The sequence below is a fragment of the Lepisma saccharinum genome, chromosome 17 (assembly GCF_977018435.1).
Source record: "Lepisma saccharinum chromosome 17, izLepSacc3.1, whole genome shotgun sequence".
NCBI classification, from domain to species: domain Eukaryota; kingdom Metazoa; phylum Arthropoda; class Insecta; order Zygentoma; family Lepismatidae; genus Lepisma; species Lepisma saccharinum.
Window position 1 is genome coordinate 1,548,744 of NC_139245.1, and position 21,843 is coordinate 1,570,586.

Below are 21,843 nucleotides of genomic sequence, written 5' to 3' on the forward strand. Positions count from 1 at the left end.
CAAATCACTAGAGCTAACTCCCACAACCGCACCAAACAACCCAAAACCAACCCTCCAACTCTGATCACCCAATACCACCCTCACATTACGAAAATCAGACATACCCTCCACTCCCTCCTCCCCATCCTGCACAGTGATCCCGAGACCAGAGACATCTTTCGGGAAAAACCTAGGGTCGTCTTCCGTCGCCCCCCAACCTCCAAAACATCTTGGTCCGAAACACCCCACCCCTTCCGCACCCCTTCCCCCAGCCCACAGGTGCAACAAACCCAGATGCAAGACCTGCCCCATACTCATCACCTCCCCCCACCCTCCTGATCCCTACAGCGGGCAGGTGAGTTCACCCTTCACCCTAAGGGCACCTGCCACTCATCCAATCTAATTTACACCCTCATCTGTCAAATCTGCGGCAACTTCTACCTAGGCGAAACCTCCACCCCCTTGAATCTAAGGATAAATAATCACCGTTCCTCCACCCAAAACTCAGATTTCACAGTTGCCATCCACACCAACAGCCATAACACCACCTTCAATAACTGCTTCCGTGTTGCCATCATCCACCTTTTACCCCTCCGCTCTGACACATCTTTCCGCAGGCGATGGGAAAGGGCCTATATAGCAGGCAGGCATGCACGCCACTATACACCCCCGAACTCAACCTAGCCAACCAGTAACTCTTTCCTCTCCTCCCCGAAACTACCCACCCACCTTACAGTAAACACTGGCTAAAGTATTTCGTGTTTCCTTTCAACTGTTTCTGGCAACACTGACCGTAGAGACGCTACGGTCAGTATTCTGTGCCTCTACTCACAGTGTCATCGATCTTTTATCTACCTTCTTGAAAATGCGACTCAGATCGCGAAATATTGAATTATTTCTATTCGTGTGGTAAGTGTTTACTGTCTCCTTCATTATTTGTATTTATCCGCCCTTCTGGCACCATTTCTAACCCTATTCCTGTGTGTGTGTGTGTGTATATATATATATATATATATATATATATATATATATATATATATATATATATAATGGATAAAAGCAAGGAGGGCCAAAAGGGCTAAGTAAAAATCAAATAAGGTGAAAGGAAACACTCACCGGACAGTAGGAAAATTCAAAATTTTCGCTAATTTATAGCATCATCGGTGTGAGAAGAAACAGAAGACGGAACCGGAAGTTGGGGTCCTGCAGAGTTGCCAGGTCCCCATTGAAGAAGAAGCGGTGCGTAGAACGAAAAAAACACTGTTTCGTCACCAGGCTCGTCGTAAACTGTGAGTGTGTAGGATGAGTTGGGAGGGTGGGTGAGGGTTGGGCATTACTGGGTGGCCTTGTTCAGGCCAGGTGGAGTGGTTGCACTCATGGCCGATATATAGGCCCTCTCCCATCTTTTGCGAACAGAGGTGTTGGCTGGTTGGGGTAGGAGGTGGATGATCGCTACCCGGAAGCAGTCATTGAAACTGATGTTGTGGTGGTTGGTGTGGACGGCGACAGTGAAGTCCAGGTTGTGGGTGGAGGAGCGGTGGTTATTGATGCGGAGGTTGAGGGCCGTTGATGTTTCCCCCCAGGTAAAAATCACCACAGATGTTGCAGGTGAGGATGTAGATAAGGTTTGAGGCATGGCAGGTCCCTTTGGGATGGAGGGTAAATTTGCCAGTGGCCGTGTGCACCTGGAGGGTGTGAGAAGTGATGAGGATGGGACAGGTCTTGCACCTGGGTCGGTTGCATTTATGGGCAGGGGGGTGTTGGATGTGTGGTGAAGGAGTGTTGTGGACCAGGATGTTTTGGAGGTTAGGGGGGCGTTTGAAAACCACCCTGGGTTTGTCGGGAAATATGTTTTTGGTTTCGGGATCACTGTGGAGGATTGGGAGAAGAGAGTGCAGTGTGTGCCTGATTTTGTTGAGGTGGGGATGATATTAGGTGATGAGTGCAGGTGGGTTGGTGGCAGCAGGTTTCTTGGTGGTAGTGGTATGTGAGGCAGCTCGTGATATTTGCTTGGTGACCAGGATGGAGGGATATCCACGGTTAACCAGGGCCTGGTGTAGGCGGAGGTTATAATTCTGGCGGGAGGTGGGTGAAGTGTTCAGGCGCTGTCCCCTGAGGGCCAGAGAGAATGGAATTGCTTTTTTGGTGTGGAACGGGTGGGAGCTGGAGAAGTGTAGGTATTGCATGTGGTTGGTGGGTTTTATGTGGATGGAGGTAGTCAGGTGTCCTCCCTCGATGTGCACGTCCACATCCAGGAAGGTGATCTGGTTGGGGGAGTGTGTCCAGGTGAATTTTAGGGAACGGAAGTGGTTAAGTTGGTCCAGGAAGGCTGACAAGGATGGTTCTCCATGTGTCCAGAGCATGAAGATGTCGTCGATGAAGCGGAGCCAGAGGAGGGGTTGGAGGGGTTGGGTAGCCAAACGCCCCCTAACCTCCAAAACATCCTGGTCCACAACACTCCTTCACCACACATCCAACACCCCCCTGCCCATAAATGCAACCGACCCAGGTGCAAGACCTGTCCCATCCTCATCACTTCTCACACCCTCCAGGTGCACACGGCCACTGGCAAATTTACCCTCCATCCCAAAGGGACCTGCCATGCCTCAAACCTTATCTACATCCTCACCTGCAACATCTGTGGTGATTTTTACCTGGGGGAAACATCAACAGCCCTCAACCTCCGCATCAATAACCACCCCTCCTCCACCCACAACCTGGACTTCACTGTCGCCGTCCACACCAACCACCACAACATCAGTTTCAACGACTGCTTCCGGGTAGCGATCATCCACCTCCTACCCCAACCAGCCAACACCTCTGTTCGCAAAAGATGGGAGAGGGCCTATATATCGGCCATGAGTGCAACCACTCCACCTGGCCTGAACAAGGCCACCCAGTAATGCCCAACCCTCACCCACCCTCCCAACTCATCCTACACACTCACAGTTTACGACGAGCCTGGTGACGAAACAGTGTTTTTTTCGTTCTACGCACCGCTTCTTCTTCAATGGGGACCTGGCAACTCTGCAGGACCCCAACTTCCGGTTCCGTCTTCTGTTTCTTCTCACACCGATGATGCTATAAATTAGCGAAAATTTTGAATTTTCCTACTGTCCGGTGAGTGTTTCCTTTTACCTTCTTTGATTTTTACTTAGCCCTTTTGGCCCTCCTTGCTTTTATCCATTATATATATATATATATAAATAAATCAAAGAAGGTAAAAGGAAACACTCACCGGACAGTAGAAAAATTCAAATTTTTTTATATATTACGTACATACTTTTCGTGTGGTAAGTGTTTACTATCTCCATCATTTGTATTTATCCACCCTTCTGGCACTTTTTCTCATCCTATTCCTATGTACCTAATTTATGTGTGTCTGTGTGTTAAAGAAACTTTGAATACATACACAATTTAGTGTTAGCATGTTGCATATGTAGTTTCTTAATTAATGTCGCTCCATTTGGCAGATGTGTAAAACCTATGTTGTACATGAAAGTTATACATGTTGTAAGTACAAAAAGAATTATATTTGTCATGCATTTTCTGCCTTTCCAAAATACAGTTTGTGTGCTTATTTTCCATTATCAGCTAATATGAAATTGAAGGTGTTGAAAAAATATTTTGAATCGTTTGTTCCAACACAATTGCTTTAGCACTGACTTCTACCCCCTTTTTTACATGATTTATGAGGATAATAACGTCTTTGATACCACCACCACCACTACTACTACTACTGTTACTAATAATAATAATAATGGCACGTTTATTCTATCCTGGCACTTGCACCACCTCTGCACCTAGACAAAATTTGTGGTTGCGCCACTAGAAAATAACCATGTTGTCAAGATCTAACTGAAGCAGAATAGATTGCTATTATATTTGACATTGTCTTAAATCCCCCCTCCCAAAAAATAGAAGATTTTTCAATCCTGATGGAGAGCTGTATGCACACACATGTCCACTGCCCTAATTTGTCTTTGCAGCACTAAACAGAAGAAAGAAATACAACTGAGTTTACTGTTGAATGATCTAATATACCTTAATAATCTCTTCAACTTCATTTTAAAATGGGTTGATATGATAAATTGATTGAGATTTGAACACTATCGTGTCCCTATATTACATTGTAACTAGCACTACGTAAATTTTATGTACATGAACCTCCACATCGTGAGAACAAAATGGCTATTCTTTTTAAAAATTATTTTCCTTATATTTGTGTTTTATTCTTCATTTAAAAATGTATAAACATGTTCTTATTAAACATAGAATATTTTAATAGAATGTCTTGATTGACAAGCATGTACATTACATTAAGAATGAAGGCGAAAAGTTCAAACAATGAAAAACAAACAATAAAAATATTTATAACACTAAAAATAAGGAATGGATGTAATTTTACAGTTTTACAAGAAATAGTGCAAGCTTCTAAACTTTTGTTTTCAAAATCTATGAAAATCGAATTTACAAATGTCAAAATTACATGAAAGATTTGTCTCATTTTACTAGAGCTACGTAAAATTGACGTACAGTGCTGCCTCGCGTCTGACGAATGCCCGAGGCACTGCTAGGCAGAGAGGTGAGTGGGTGGGAGGTAGGGGAAGGATTTGAGCGCAAAGCATAATTAAATTTTTCATACGGTAGTGTCTTAGGGTTCAGTCCACTTTATGCACAGTAAGGCTAATCGGGACTGGACCTAAAGTTTAAAGTGGGATCCGAACCACTATATGGCTCCAATGGGTATCGAACTCGGGACCCTTGATTACAAGGCAACAACGCCATCGGGGAGGTAAAGAATTTACAACATTCTCTCTGAGAAACTGCATTTATTCACGCAAATGCTACAAAACATATTTACATTTTCTATTTACAACTAAATCACTGTATTCCTACCTTACTTTGTAATGATCATCATCAATATCTTCATCAAAGTCATCCACATCATTTATATTCTCATCAGAAGCAGCATACTCAAACATTAGCTTCCTTTCTTGTTCCTCCACGTAATAATCTGTTTCCGGTTGGTAATTCTTCATGGCTTTATTTTTTGCAATCTTCCTTTGCAACAAAAACTTAGCAAAATCAGCTTTTCTCTTTACTATTACAGGATCAAGTTCATCACTGCATACTTCTTCCTTCATAGAATCTGATGAACTGAATACACTTTGTTCATCTTTTCGATGTGGAGCTTCTGCCTTCTTCATGCTAGTTGTAATCTAAAGAGGAAAATTAAGTTTTCGGTATAGTACTAACTGTAGGGTTTCCCTCATCAAAATCAAACTTGTGCTACCAATTTCTTCATGCGTATTTTCACCTGTTTGATATAATTTTCCAGGCACTTTTAAGATATAATTTTGGGCATTATAAATACTAAAAAAAACTCTCTCTCAAGAAATAAATTTCACTTGCCACAATCTAAAACTTAGCTGATTTTAAAAAAAAATTGTTACTAATAAAACATGTAGGATGCTGTATCCCAGAGTTCAAAATTCTATCATACTAATCAGGGTTCTTAACTATGTGAATTGCTTGTCAATGAATTCATTAATTTTTAATGTGAAATTTTGATACTTAGAATAAATCACATTTTGCAGTGATGAATTTCAATTTTAAAAAAATAGTGATCATACGCCTAAGATGGGGGTAAACCCAACTAATTGCATGATAATGATTAATGGTTTAACACTTTCCGGTCTGACTGTTTTCACGCGTCTTTTACCTGTGGACGGATGTTTTAGGGCATTTTTTGAAAAACACTATTAATAGTATCACAATGTATTATAGATCAAATGAAAGCTTAGATTCTGTTCTAATAGATAATTCAATTAGATGTTACATTTTTATAATCTACACATTGCAATATTTATTGAAAAATTACGTATTTTTTTGTATTTTTGATAAATCAGCATAAACATGCACTGTGCACGTTATAAAAAAAACAACGAAATAACGGTAAGCCTTTACCGAACCAACATAAGATGCTCTCTGGTGGCGAGAGATAGAACTATCTCCAAGCGTGTGCAACAATAATCGCATAAGGTTCGGGCAACTAAATTTAAACGCAACTGATCCTAGCGATTGGCAACCGGAACGGGTGTTTTACTCTGCTCGGATCACACCAGATTCCCGACCGGAAAGTGTTAACAGCATATCAAGGTATTATATGTGGCCTTTTCAATAAAGAATGCTTGTAATATTTTTATTCACATAATTTCTCACGCTTAATGTGTAATGTACATGCAGTGCTACTTTCATTGTTTTGACTTTAGTTTTGTACCAGTGTCAGCCGTGCATGTTGAGACATGTTCAGTTCTGCCTATGGCAATAATGGAGGTATCACGCATTGAACAATATGCTGCATTGAAATTTTGCTTTCGTCTGAACAAATAATCAGCTGGGACCTATGCAATACTACAGGATGTCTTTGGAGTCTGCTTTCCTATAGAGGAGAGACAAATCAATTTCAAAGGAAAATAGACCTTCAGCTCAGGTCAGTGCTCTTACGGAAGAAAACATCAACACCACTGCTGTCATTGTGAGAGAAGATCGTCAAACAATGTTACGAGTACTATCCGAAATACTGAAAATTTAATTGGGTGCCACCCACACAGTGGGTTCCAAGACACTTCATACCCAAACAACAGGACGTTTGCATACAGATTTGTTTGCAGTTGAAGATGATATTACACGAAGACGAGGAGGTTTTTTCAAAGTAATCACTGCAGATGAAACTTTTTCTTTTCCAAAATTTTAATAAATGCCTTTGCATAAGGCGTTTTCCATCATCAGAAGCAGTAGAGAAGGAAATAATAGTGAATGGCCTATCAAAAAACAGCTTCCAGCCAGTCATGTTGGAACAAAGGTATGAGAATGGGTATGAGAAAGAGTAAAGGTATGTTGTCAAGAAAAAAATAATGATCATTCTTTATTGAACAGCCCTCGTATATTGATATTTACTAAAAATGTTTAAGATCTGATATTCTTATGGTATGCGAATTACACTCCTTTTGCCATTTTGTCATGAAATATCCCACTTTCTTCAAGTGTGGTGGATCAAAAACGAGCATTTTTCCATCTTACTTCAACACACCCCCCTTTTTCTGTCTATATGTCTTTTGTCCAAAGCCAGATGGAACGCAGGCATGTCAAGAGGATCCTCACTCTATTTTTCTGTTGCTCTTGTTCCCTCTCTACCTTTTTTCCAACTGTGCTAAAGCACCCATTTGGTTACCCACATGCATCCACCTGACATATGAACTTACATGGCTCATGATGCTTGCATGATCTAATCCCAGAACATCATTTCTCATTGGAGGCAAAGGTTCATCCGGACTTTCGGAAGAACATCCTCCTAAACTCTCTGCCTCGAGCTGCAGGATTTTTGCCTGAAAGATAACAATTTTAAATCAACTTAACTAGTTAGCTACATAAAAGAGTTTATGGTACACACAACCTGCATCTTTGGTATTTTGTGCCAATGCCCTTCCACAGAAGTATCTAGCCAATGTTTTGGCCTCTCCGCAATTTACAAAACTTAAATCTCTGTGTGAATTCATAATTTTATTATGTTTGAACATTTTTATTTCATTATGCAAAGATAAAGTTGAGAAGAGATGAGAAAAAAAAGACAGAAAGACGAGTGCTCTCTGCCATGACTTAAAGTCATGTGCTGCGTAAAAAATACCCAGAAGCAAAATTACTTCTCAAGTCCGAATTTTAATTGTTTGAAAGCATGTAAATAGTAGTACCGTCATTGATTAATCTAACTATATTAATTTTCAACATTTACATTGAATCACACAATTGAAAAAATTAGAGAAAAATAACATGGCAAAATATCAAACTAAAATGTATGAGTGCGTGTTGGGTGAAATTTACTCAAGCAGCGTTTCTACGGCTCTGCGAGCGGAACTGATCATCTAACAGCCAATTTAAGGTCCCAACACCCAGAAGTCACTGGAAAAGTACTGAGAAGGGTGGACATTGTTGTGAAAATTCCCACCCCAGGAACAGAACCCACGTCTCCTGCATGACATTCAGATTTGCTACCCATTGGACCACCACAGTTCTTGCACATTATTATTATTATTATTATATATAATTTAAGAAGTCAGCACACATCATCAGCACACACAAAAATAATTTTCAAGAGAGTGTTGGGGTATGATTCACTGATAAATAATATATAAATAACCAGTGGCTCTACAGCCCTGGAAGGGCCTTGGCCTATCTCCCGACTGCCAGTCTCCCTCCCACAATCCTACCTAGAGGTGTGTAGATCTTCAACCCAGGTGCCTGCAGTCTCGTATCACTCCTTGCTTTCGTTTTGAAGCCAGTGGGCGGAGCTTATGGTTTGAGTAAGATGGCCGCATGCTGCCTGCCGCCCGCATCTACTTCAACCAATGACTTCACAGACAGAAGAACATTGCATCGGCTGCTGCAAGCACACGCGGCTGGAAGGAGCATGGAAGTAGGCTCAAACTACAAACGCAAGCTCGAGGTCTACTTTACACTTAAATACTACAAAACAAACTATACCTAGCTTTATTTGCTTATGGAATATTATTCCTTCAGTTTTCCTGTTGCTTCTGTTAGTACAGCCGTGTGTTGAGCAGGCACCATTGCTCCCTAAATCTTATTCAAAAGTACACAAAATTACATGCTTTCTTACGGCGTCTTCGCATGTTTTGGTCTGACTTCTCCGGTTCTGTCACTTGACCCGGCTTCAGGAAAATCACGCTAGGCTTACTCCTCCCCCTTCATACCTCCATGCTTCAACCAGTAATGGGGTGACGTGGAGTCAGCACGTCTAACCCTCAGCCATTATAGGAGATTTCCCAGACTGGGTTACGCTACTCACTCGTAGCTCCCCAATTTCCTCACGATGGTGGGTGGCCACCGGTCCTATACACAAACCGAAAACCCAGGTGGATTCAAACCCATGTCATCCTGCAGTCAGAGCCCAAAGCACTGCTTGGCCACAGAGCAGGACATGATTCACTGATAACTAACATTAACAAAGAACTTGTACAAAAGTATGATGCAACCGCTAAAAAATTTGCTCTTCATAATACTCTTGTACATTCATTCTACAAGGACTTCTAATTTTGACACTAGAGTGGTTATGGTTGAATGCTTGATATGGACACATGCCTGATAGTTTGAGAGTCTGGAACATCAGTATGGAGACCATCATTTTCATAGCACAGCGAATATTGTGCCATGTTCTGGCAGATGTTTGGCAGAGATAATCTGGAGTCACTCGTGTGCAGGCATCTTCCACAAATGCTTGTAACTCTTGCGTTGTGCAATACCAGTTATGTCTGACTCTGTCGTTGATGAACCACATCTGGGACTTCTTGGAGGCCCTTCAGAACCTCTTCCAATCGCAAGAAATGTCTTATTCAGGCAATGACATACTTGAAAAGCGAAGCATGTCAGAACATGGTGCAGAAATCTGCTGTGCTAGAAAAATTACGATCTCCATATTGATATTTCGGGCTCTTTAAACTCTCAGGTATGTGTTCATATCAAGCATTCAACCATAACAATCATAGTGTTGAAAATAAAGGTGGGTGTGCCCACTTTGGGACCACTCTGTACGGCTAACAGCTCACAAGAGGATCCCCGACGGAAGTAAAGCAGTGACAGGCGACTCCCCTCTTGACTGTGGGCTCAGACAAACCTGTTTCTGCAGATTCACAGAAATCAATTACTGTGCTTACAATCTCACATGCTTCACTTTGTACGGTAGCACTTTTCATCCTTCTGCCTGCCATAATTCCTAGAACACCATGAAAAACTAACACACACTTCCACAAGTACACTGACTGCAATGGAAAACTTCCTCCTACCCCTTAAAATCTGCAAATGGACCAGTCTTCCCCTGTCCCCCTTCACTTGGGGATCTTCTCGTGGGCTGACTGCTGTACAGAGAAGCCAATACTTCACTCACCTTGAGCTCAGGTTTCAGTGTACTATTCAACACGAATTCAGACTTAATATAATGACTGTGATCATGAGGCACAAAATCTGGTCCAAAATCTGCTTTTGCCAGTAATCTCTCCACTTCTGCAATCTTCTCATAGTTTTTATCTGTCGGGGGGAAAATGTGAATGAATTTTGTGCATATGTACAGAGTGTCATAAAAAGACATTATATCATTAGCTTTCTTAGACCTTGCATAGACAGGGAGCAATTTTAACTGACACTTGAATTGATCTGCACTGTTATGATTGGAAATTATGTTGATCCAATATAAATAATACTAAAATATAATAATATAATAGTAAAGGGAACCCAAAACTACCAGAACTGGGGAAGTTTCACAAATTAATGTAGAAAATGGACAAGATAAACATATACATTGAAACCTTGTACCTAAAGAATTAATGCATAATCTGGATAACGTTTGTATTATTATGACCAAAAAAGTCAAATATATATATATCCTTGCTCATGGGGATAGCCTCTCTAGCCTGGAAATTTTCAAGCATGTGCTTTTCAAACATGCCGTAAAAAAATCATACCTTGAGAACTAATTGTCGTAGAGAGATGTTGTTCCACGGAACAATGGAAGCCTTTGAAATAAATCATGGATTAAGACAAGGATGTGCTCTTTCTCCATTATTATATATCTCAATAAAATAAACTTTAAAGCCCCCAGGATTAATGGAAATACAATACTATAAATAGTAATATTTGCAGACAACCAAATATTCATGGCTACAAGACGATCAACAATGGTCTGCTTTCAAATTATGACATGAAAATTTTGGAGGATAAAACCAAGTTAATGGCAATAAATTATAAAAAACGTTCTAAAGTAAAAATGGTGATAAATGATAAAATAATTGAACAGGTAACAGACTTTGTATATTTGGGAAGGCATATTCACAGTTTGAACATCAAGAAGATATTGACAACAATTGAGTAAAATATAACATATTAAATTAGGGCTGAGTCGATACCACAATTTCCCTATACCGATACCATAACCGATGCCGATACTTGTATAATTTCAATTTAAAATAACAAAGGTTAATTACCGAGTCACAAAACTCATGACATCACATTCTATTCATGATATCAAATACTCTCAAATTATTCTCGTATAGCATTATATCACTTAAAATGTCCTGTGACATTTTATGTGAACTTCTTTCTAACCCCAGAGGATGCAAAAGAAGAAGTAGTAGTTTTTGAAATGATGCAAGCATTGTTAAAATCTGTGAATTATTATAAGTATCCCTGCTTCATTTCATGATCCGCAATTTTATTATACATGTCTTTAAGGTGAGAGAAAGTCATACCGTGTAAAATAAAATTTATGTAGTGAATATAGCGTACAGCTTGCACAAGGAATACAAAATAAATACAAATGTAAACAACATTCTTATCTTTTTCTTGTATGTACGCATTGCTTGCATGATAGAATTATTTTCCTGTAGTTTACGGTTATTACAAGCATAAGAAAACAGTTTTTTCTTTGTGACGTTTCAGGAGAACACACGCTCCTTTCATCAGACATTTATTTTCATTTTGACTAAAGATACAGTTATAACAATGGTTAGTAATTTTTAAACAAAAAGAATCTGTTATATAATGGATGTTGTCAATGTTACATTGTTGTAATATAGCAACTTAACTGTGAAAAAAGCAGTCTATTTTATTTTTATTTTAGAATTTTTTTTATTTTTTATTATTATTATTTTTTTTTTTTAAATTATGAATCCCAAATATCATCAAAGGAGCGTGTGTTCTCCTGAAACGTCACAAAGAAAAAACTGTTTTCTTATGCTTGTAATAACCGTAAACTACAGGAAAATAACATTCTTATCGTTTGGTTAACCTGGAGAGGGAGGAAAAAGACTGAAAAATATACACAATACAGATCTGTATATTTAATGCTCATTTGGCAGCTCTGTATATGACCTGCTGTTTATTTGCAATACAAACAAGTCACTGCAGTGTCGGCATCGGGCAGCAATGACAGAAGGGTAAGAGCACAAGAAGAAAATCCACAACCCTCCCTCCCACAGCGACATTCATCCCTTTCACAGGAACTCCGAAATCAGCCTAGCATTATAATAATGCTGGTTTTGAAAACGTCACGTTCTTAACCCACGAGTTTGCGAGCAAGTATTGGCAATGGATGGTTTCTTTTATTTCGACATAGCGTTGACCACCAGGCATTTACAGGCCTTCAATGTCACGTTTGGGTGCAGCGCTTTCACTTTAGCCCTGCCTTTGATCTTGTCATCTGCTTCCCAGGAGGGTGCATCAGTTTTGCAAATGTACATGGAATTCTTGTGTGGGACCTCAACCTGCCACAAGGAAGAGTGAATGAACCTTTGAAAAGGACAAATCTTGACACTCAAAATCTTTGGTATCGGCAAAAAAAATTGAACCGATACTTGCCGATACAGATACATCAGTATTGGCTCAGTCTTATATTAAATAGATTTTTTTTAAAAAAATTGAAAACACATTAGGAAAGAAATTCAAATTAGATACCATAACATAATTTCAAAACCGGCTCTTCTGTATGGTAGTGAATGTTGGACTCTTGATCAACATGATAAAACCAGAAAAAAAAAATTGTTCAGAAATGAGACTTTTGCAGTCTTTAAGTGGAGAAACCTTATGAGACAAAATTAGAAGTGAAAAAATCTGAAATAAATGGAAGAGTCAAAGCAATCAAAATTATCAGTAAAAGTGGAGTCAACATGTTCTGAGGATACCAGACAGCCGTTTATCTTGAAAATTATGGAATGCAGGACAAAAGGAAAAAGAAATATAGGACTACCAAATAGCCGATGGAATGATCAATTTTTGTAGTCTCATAATGGGCTTTGGTTACCCAGACCTGCAAGAAGAATTAGAAGAAAATACAATTAAAGAAAAGATCTTCATTATATAACATTCATCTTACCTCGAACAAAGTTAATTTTTGGAACTTCACCAATAACTCGCAACTGAGACAACTCGTGCCTCAATAGTCCTTGATTCTTCTTTAAAATCTTCTCAACACCATCCACGTCATCTGTATTGACAGCATACCAAAATACATTAACAGCGTTGATGTCCTCTGCAATCTTCACCTGCATGAAAATACACTCTTGTTATTCCCACTTATGCTACAATTTTTAATCAATTGACTCCTATGTTTTATACCCACTTTACTTTATAACACCTGGAAAAATATAATTTCTAGCACTATCCTAAATAATGTTACACATTGCACTCAATATGTTAATCCTTTTAATTATCATACAATTACAAATGCTAGGCTCAAAATAGGGCTTCGCGAATGTTGAAAAATTGGGCCATTCTGATACATACGTATTGGAATGTATTAGTCCAAATTTAATCCATGATCCTCGTCGATATTATTCTAAATGCTGGTTTCTCACAGGATGTGTAAAATGCTGCTCAACATTTTTTGGAGTCTCAATATTTAGTTACGCAAAAAGTGCAATTGTCGTTAATTTTGTATCAACAGCATGTGCCAAAAGAGCACTTCTCACTACATGATAGCTATTTTAATGTTGCAATTACATCATATGTGGTAATCACAATATTCCTTGTGAATTGAATCTTATTTTTCTTCTGCTAAAGAGCCACGGTGACCTAGTCGGAGGGCATCTGACTGCCACGCGAGAGACCCATGTTCAATTCCCAGGGTGGTCAATCTAAGGTCAGAATTCTTCCAGCCTTGTCCCTGCATAAAGCAGCTCTGGGGCTCATCCAGCCTCAAATCAATGGGTGTGTGAGGCAACCCTTGGGGGTTAAGGTGGCAGGAGCATGGTGCTGTTCACATCACCTCCAAAATTGCCGAGCTCAAATACGTGTGTCTCCCTACCCCCACATCCGTAAATGTGCCTTAATGGCATGGTGATGTATGCACGGGGAACTTTATCTTCAGCTTTTTCTTCTGCTGTTTAAAAAGGCTGATGAAACTTATGTAATAACCGACATAGAATTAATTTTGCTTCAACTTCATGCAAAACATTATGTAAAATTTATTTAACAAGACTTATCCCATATTCTAATGAAATTCTTGTTGATTATCAATGCAGTTTAAAATGTGACAACTACTGAAAAAAATCTTATATGTATGCATTGTAGAATTATTCTCTTGTAATCTAAAAAACGCAGCTTTTCATTGTGACGTTTCAGGAGAACACATGCTCCCTTCATTTTTAGTTAAATGAATGTCTGATTAAGGGAGTGTGTGTTCTCCTGAAACGTCACAACGAAAAACTGTTTTTTTATGCTTGGAATAACCGCAGACTACAAAAGAAATAATACTGATTAAACGGTGGGAAGGGAACTAAAAAGAACAGTGGGAATAAGATAGAAGGAACAACACAAGCACTAAAATTAAATGGTGTCACTCAGTTGTTAGCATATTAAGATGATGTTGAAATGCTAGGGAAAGGTGTAAATACAGTGAAGAATAATGCTAAAATTGGTGTAAAATAAGCAAAGATGACAGGTTTGGAAGTTAGTACAGCTACTAAATGCATACTAGTAATATTAGAAAATGAAAATTATATTAAGGAGGAACTCAAAAGCAGACAATTTAGAAAATGCATGTTCCATTTCTATTCATAAACGTTCATCCTCTTGTTTAACATCAAAGATTCTGACAGTTAAAATATACATAACAGTTATTATGCCTATAGTTTTGTATGGATGTGAAGCACGGTCTCTTACACTAAGAAATAAATTTATACTCAAGTCCCTGGAATCTCTGCAGTAAGGCCATGCATAACAGAGGAGAAGGGGAGAAAGCGAGTTGGTGGAGCAAAGCAGTGCGCACAGCTGAAAATGGCTGGAACCTCACTCACTTCCCCTGTCACAAATTCATTGGTGGAGCCACCAGTTTCATTTGCTCGCTACAGAGAATAGCTAAGTGAACAATTTTTAAACTAAAATCTTAACGAAAGATGTGTGGACCTAAAAGAGATGAAACAGGTGAGTGGAGAAGATTACATAATACTGCTCAGCATGCTTCATATCCATCTCCTGGAATTAGATTAATTAAATGAAGACTTCTAAAACCATGATAGTCCCTTAAGTTGGATGTCTTGACCACCATGCAGAGGTGGTAGGAATTTTTCCAACAATATCGCTGCATAAAATGGCTCTGGGGCCTCCATTCCAAGCAAAGTCTTCAGTAGAGTTATCCCAAACAAAATTAAAGAACATGTTAAGCTAAGACACAGAAGAGAACGGGCAGCGTTTCGACCAAGTCACTCTTGTATTGATCAAAGTTTTGCATCTGTATACAGTTTTCGTTAACTTTAAGAAACTTAGGTCAACAGAGAAGCAATGTGGAAGGAAGTGAAATATTATGTAGTGCCGACAAAAAAATCTTGCTTTCATCCGAGAAACCTATTGTGAATATTAGGACTAGGATTTTGATGCAAATGCATCTCTTTTTTGGTAAGGCAGAAACATTGCATAAGTAGATAGGAACGTGTTTTACACGTAAGTGAATAAATTGGAGTAAAGGTCACTTTTTAAACCGTTTGTCATTTTTCGGCCTTTTAAAAGCCATCTTATGCATTTTCCTACATTTTGATGAAACAAATATAACCCTTTGAAGGATAGAGGTTCCCGACTCTCGTCTCATTGCCTTCAGCGCAGTTCTGAACGCATGTGTTTGAAGAAACAAAGAAATTCTGTGCAGTATTGTAGATACAAGCTGTTGTGTAACAATTCAGCTCAAATAATGTGATTTCCCCCTCTATCAGTAAATACATTGTCAGATTATTATTCAAAATTGAGGAGTACAAAGTTTTGTGCTCTGTATCGGATATTTTGTCAGGGAAACAATTTGCACTCCATGGAATTGAAAGTGACTTAACAGCAAGTGATATTGTTCATTTCAAGTCAAGTTCATTGGAAGTCCAGAGAAGTTTTTCCATGTACAAGGCTCTCTTGTCCGACAATCATTCATTTTTGAAAATTTGCATATGATTTTCATTGTGTACTGCAACTCGGTACTTAAAGTGTAAAAGATGACAAAAAGTGAACTTCCTTACTTATACTACCATATGCAATGAACATGTGATAGATACTGTAACGTTAATTTGTAATTTGAATTTCTCTTGGTAGTTTATAAATTTGTTCTACAAATCTTTCAGAAATTTTAGGTCATTTTTCTAACTTTATAGGGCATTTTCTTGAATTTATTAGGTCATAAATGTATTTTTTAAAGGTCATGAAAATCCTAGCCTTAGTGATTATACATGTATAATCTGAGCCAATAGATGTGCAGTCCGGAGTCAGGCAAGGTTGTATATTATCACCCACGATGTTCATTGTAATCGATGCAGTAATGTGATATGTAATAGGAGAGAAAAGACTAGACTAGAAGACCTTGGTTTTGCAGACGATTTGTGTTATACTGCCTGAAAAACACAAACAAACTACGCAAACAAAACAAAACTACAGAGCATTCCCTGACATTCGCTACGAGACTCGGCGGCAAGAGGCCCGGCATCAGCGCTTGTCTTTCCCGGTGAATGGGTCCGCGACAGTCGCACGCTACTGTCCATTTGTTTCGCTCTCTTTCCCTTGACGTTGCAGACTGACGCCAGTATAATCCTCCCTCGGAAGTTGTGTTGTGTCCGTGTGTTGAAGATTGTGGCTTAATATGGCACCACAAAAGTTTACATTACAACAAACTATTTATCTTGTCGAGTGTTACTTCGGAAAGAGGAATTGTGGAGAAGTGCGACGACGTTTTGCAACGAAATTTCCTTGTGTTCCCATTCCACATAGGACCACTATATTAAACCTCAAAAGAAAAATGGGAAATCTAAAAAATAAAGTATACAAAGACAATCCGCACACCATCCGTGAATTAAAAGAGAGTATTGTACGAGAATTACAGTAGACGAACTTGCACGTGTAAATGCCAATTTCCTTCGGAGATGCCAGGAATGTGTTGCAGCACAGGGACATCATTTTCAACACCTGTAGTCAGGTTAGTACACAATACAAAAACTTTAATTTTAATAGGCGACTGTCACGGATCCATTCACCGGGAAAGAAAAGTGCTGATGCCGGGCCGCTTGCCGCCGAGTCTCGTAGCGAATGTCAGGGAATGCTCTGTAGTTTTGATAAAGAAAACAGGACTTGTGATTAACTCGAAGGAGACCAAAGTACCGAGGATCAACTACATAAAAACAGACCCTTTTAGTACTGGTGAAGAGACATTGAAGATGGTGCAAGTTTTAACTCTTGCATCACATTTAGTAATTTTTCACCGTAATATTTTTATTAGCATACACTCTGCAAGCATAAAAATGTTAACCTTAATAAACACATCCAATAGCCACAAATAACATTAACTAAAAATAATAACCTTAACAAGTTGCACTCCCTTGCCCTCAATTTCAGGTGCAATTTCTCCCGTTGCTAAGAAACTAGAGATGTATTTCATGAAAACTTTACTAAGTACTACAACACGTCGATTGCCAGATTTTCCTTTCTTTTCCCCAATAATATTAGTGGCAGATGGAAGACCTCCTTCACTTGGCGCATGCCATGTTCTGGAAAATGGAAGAAAAATTATCAAAATAAGACACAAATTATTATGCATTAATAATATGTTCTCTGTGAGTGTCCCTTCATCAATTTCATCATATCATCGTCGCGATTAGGACAGAAAAGCACCCTAAAGAACCTAATTCAATCACTCAATCAAGAAAGATGCTCATGCAGATCCTGAATTGGCACACACCTCAGCCCCAAGCACAGATTATATACAAGTGAAAGATAAACACAGCTAGCCGAGTGGCAACTTGGAAGCAGTTACTCCATCTCAATGTGATTATGGCAAGTTAAATACGCTGGAGCATCTAAGATTGCTCATTGCAAAAATGTTGGTAACAGTTTCATATATTGGAGACACATTTCTTCAATTTTACTCAAGACACTACTTACGGAAACGAGTTTCTTCAAGGTTTACAACGTTCGTCGAGGTATTTTCTTTCATCGTGGAATATATTTGACCAGGAAATCATGTATTTTTCAAGAGAAATATCTCACAGACGCAAAATTGCCATTGCTTTAATTTGTTTGCCTTACGACAACCGGATGCTACGTATGTTTGATGACGTAAGCCCCTGTCAGTGTTTCAACCCCCCTTTTTTTACTCCGTTTGCCTAATGTAACCAAACATAACCTAACCTTATCGGAAATGGTTCGTGGGGCTATCCGTGAATGGTTCATGGGGCTATCTGTGTATGGTTCGTGAAGAATGTATATTTTTAACCTTTTTCTAAGCCCTACAGAAAGCATAAAAAATGTGTAAAGTGGTTAAATGCAAATTTTCTTGAAGGCTTCTCATACGCTTCCCTTAACACATGTGAATCTGTTTGTGTGATGGCATCAAATTGAACATCATCCATTCGCATTTGTTGCTTCCACAGATTTGCTTTAAAAACACACTAGCAAAATTAAGGAAAACAAGAGATGCAAGGAGTGGGAAGGTGAAAAAAGTAAAGTTTCCTGTGCATATAGCACAATCCCATGAAGGCACATTTAGGAGCTGTGGGAGAGGGCCCCACAGATTCTCGATCTCAGCCATTCCAGAGATGATGTGATCAGCACCACTCCTTTACCCCCCAGGGTTGCTCCCATGCATCCATTGATTTGAGGCTGATGCAAGGAATGGAGTAAAAAAAAATAGCTTACGGTAACACAGACAACTCATATATCAAATAAAGGGTAAAAATTTACTATCCTTCGGACACACCTAATTTTTTCGTTTCGTCAATTTTTGACATTTGTACTTAGGTATCTGCTTCGCGGAACATTCCTGAAGGTGTATCAACGTTGTTTTTATGAAATTTTAACTGTTTCCTAACCTAACAGAACTAACCTAACCACGCACCAATGGTTCGTGGGGCTAGCACCAATGGTTCGCAATTATTTCCAATTTCTAGATACTGATACTAACACGACACCAAATTTTAACTATGTTTCCTAACCTATCCACGCGCCAATGGTTCGTGGGGCTAGCTATTCTCCGTCGGAGAATTAATTTTCAACAAACAACATGAATTTCAGCTATGAAACATTCCCACATCAAACAAAACACCTTCCCGATGTTCGACAATGCTACAGGAACTTATTACAGTAAGTAGTTTCTTCTGTAAAAATAAATAAATGTGTCCGAAGGATAGTAAACTAGTGCCCAAATAAAGGATTAAATAGTCAATGTTATGTGTAAATATTACATAAAAAATTAGCTATTTATTGAAATGTTGATTTTGAAAATGTACTTAGCACAACAGCCTATTAACCCATTTTGAAAATCCACCCTGTGGGCAGCCATGGGTTGGAAACTCTTCAGTAAACCTACCTATGTTTCGAAGATCCGCCCATCATTTTGTTCAAAAAGCGTGCTTCTCTAGCTTGGTTTTTGTTTTTATTCGAGTCATTTGTGCTAGTAGTGGTAAAGAATCTTACATGACGGACATACGATTCTCGCAGTGTCTGAGTAAATCTCTGCACATGCATTTTCTATTAATGTATGCCGCCAAACTTGCAATAAACATACATCACATATGAACACGGCTCATTCTGCATTTATGGATGGAATTCATGATAATATTTGAACAGGAAACTATTGCACTATTCTTAAGAGATGAGAAAAAGGTAACATATAACAGCATTTCCTAAGAAGTCGTTAACAAATACCACTACAACATAGAAAATATCCTGTGCTAATGAAAAACGAGATTACTTTCATGAAAACAATTATACAACTGCAAAATTACGAACAACTTCAGTTTTATATATTTTTGAACAAACTAACACTCGCACACACGCTTTTGCGTTTTATTTTGTTATTGTTGAACAGCTGAATACCGTCTGCATGTTGCTGTCCTCTGTCGGACGCGCATGAAAACAACGCCACTTTCATCGCCTGGCTGCAGTGCTGCTAAACCAGATTATTGACAAAGCGCTAATTTCTCTTCAACTTCCTGCGTGCTATCTTGAGGAATGGCATTCAGGGTGCATCAACATGAAGATTATTTTCCATGATCTGATGTCCTTGTGTATAGAAAATTTTATTGGTTATAATTTTTGTTATTATTCATAATGACCCGCGGCGCGGTAGTCTAGTCGGTATCGGCCTTAGTGGTCAGCGCAGCGCGCTACGACGCCAGAGGTGCCGCTTTCGAATTCCGTTTCGGACATTGATGTTTGTGTTTATCTGTTCTGAATTAAAGATAAATTGATATGTGAGTTTGATGTGTGGGGAAAGCTGCCGCTTAGGGGTCCTCTTTAAAAAAAGGGGGGAAGTAGGTAGGGCGCCTGATTAGCACGCGGGAGACACCCTGGGGGCAATCCAGGGGAGACGGGTTAAGGAGTGGTGCTGATCACATCACCTCCAACATGGCCGAGATCGATAATATGCAGGGACGGCGACAGGGGCGGGCACGGGTGGGCAAGCGCCCACCCAAAACTTCCTGTGCCCACCCGATTGCTCACCCAATAAAATTCAATAAGTACATATACTTGGAGATAGTTATGTAAATGATTCGATAAATAAATGTATTCTGGTGTTCATAACATGTATGAAATGTTCACATATTATCATCCCATAAAAAGCCAATTTTGTCATTAGAAAGTGAAAGTAATTACTAGGGCTATTGAAACAAAAACTGTGATTAAAAGCAGTTAAGAGGCTCAAAATTATGCAGGGTATGATCAAGATTAGATGAGAATTTAGGGTGAACTTGAGGACTGCAGCTCCGGGCCTCGACATACGTATATAAATCGCGGCCTGGGTATGGTTAAAATAATGTCCAAATAAACAAATAAAACATCATCTTAGCGTTACTTCCTCCAGCAACACAATAAATTATTTAGACTTTTTAATTATTATTAGAATAATTTAATCAAGAAGACTTAAATGGGCACGCCATGTGACACGAATGGCAGAGGAAAGAATAGTTTACAGGATTCTTGTTGGGAAACCTGATGGTAAGAGAACAGTAGGAAGGCCAAGACGAGGATTGAGGGATAACGTTGAGATGGACCTAAAATAAATCGGCAAAAATGGGAAAGATTGGATTGATCTTGCCCCGAATAGGAAAAGATGGAAGGCTTGTGTTGCTGCAGCCATAAACCTTCGGGTTTAAGTATGCTAGAGAGTATAATATAGTTGTAATTAGCTCTGCATTGAAATTCCAGAAGTGTCCCCTTTTTTATCTCATTACAATTTTTATATACCTGTTATCTTGAAATATCAATATGGTAAGCGAAATATCAACTTTATATTCATTCTACTAATAAGAAGGAATCACAATAATCACTACAATACTGAAGTGAATAAATTTTAGTAAACCAGTTATGTATGGAAAGAACTACAGAATTATTTAATCACTAATGAGTGGCTTATCCTATTTAGAAATTCTCGTCCCACACATAAATTTTGCCACATGAATCAGCCGAAAATGTCAACAGAATCTGTAGATGCAGTTGAAGTAAAGAAAAAAAGTTGTCACGAAGTATCTATAACATGATTTTGTTAGTTTGTTATTAAGCCCACTTTTATGCTCAGATAGGCTAATCGGGACTAAACCTACAGTTTAACGTGTAGTCCGAACCCGTGTGCATTGTTATCCCACCAGAGGAGGGGGGAGTCGAACATTGGACCTCTTCATTAAAATGCGACAGAGTTATGCCACTGGGGAAAAATTTACAGAAAGAACTTGTACCAAACGTGGCATTTTATCACCACAGAAGATGTGTCCATTTTAAGAGGATGATTGCCTGAGACAAATATTTGAGAATTTCGGAAAACAACGTCCTTGTTCACGG

General features: G+C 39.0%; 1 protein-coding gene across 2 annotated transcripts; it reads right to left on the bottom strand.

Moving 5' to 3' along the window:
* Nucleotides 1-4,566: 4,566 nt before the first annotated feature.
* Nucleotides 4,567-19,855, bottom strand: LOC146001140 (putative ribosome-binding factor A, mitochondrial). 2 transcript variants are annotated; one of them, XM_083138433.1, is made up of 6 exons: nucleotides 19,757-19,855; nucleotides 17,369-17,555; nucleotides 12,920-13,088; nucleotides 9,941-10,080; nucleotides 7,248-7,370; nucleotides 4,567-5,201 (listed from the first exon to the last, which is right to left on the bottom strand). In XM_083138433.1, exons 2-6 carry the CDS (start codon nucleotides 17,444-17,446, stop codon nucleotides 4,875-4,877), a joined length of 837 nt encoding a protein of 278 aa, XP_082994559.1. In that variant the 5' UTR covers nucleotides 17,447-17,555; nucleotides 19,757-19,855; the 3' UTR covers nucleotides 4,567-4,874. The 2 variants fall into 2 exon arrangements, with proteins under 2 accessions (XP_082994559.1, XP_082994558.1); XM_083138432.1 differs by having other exon boundaries at nucleotides 4,569-5,201; nucleotides 19,373-19,855.
* Between the last annotated feature and the right edge of the window lie 1,988 nt (nucleotides 19,856-21,843).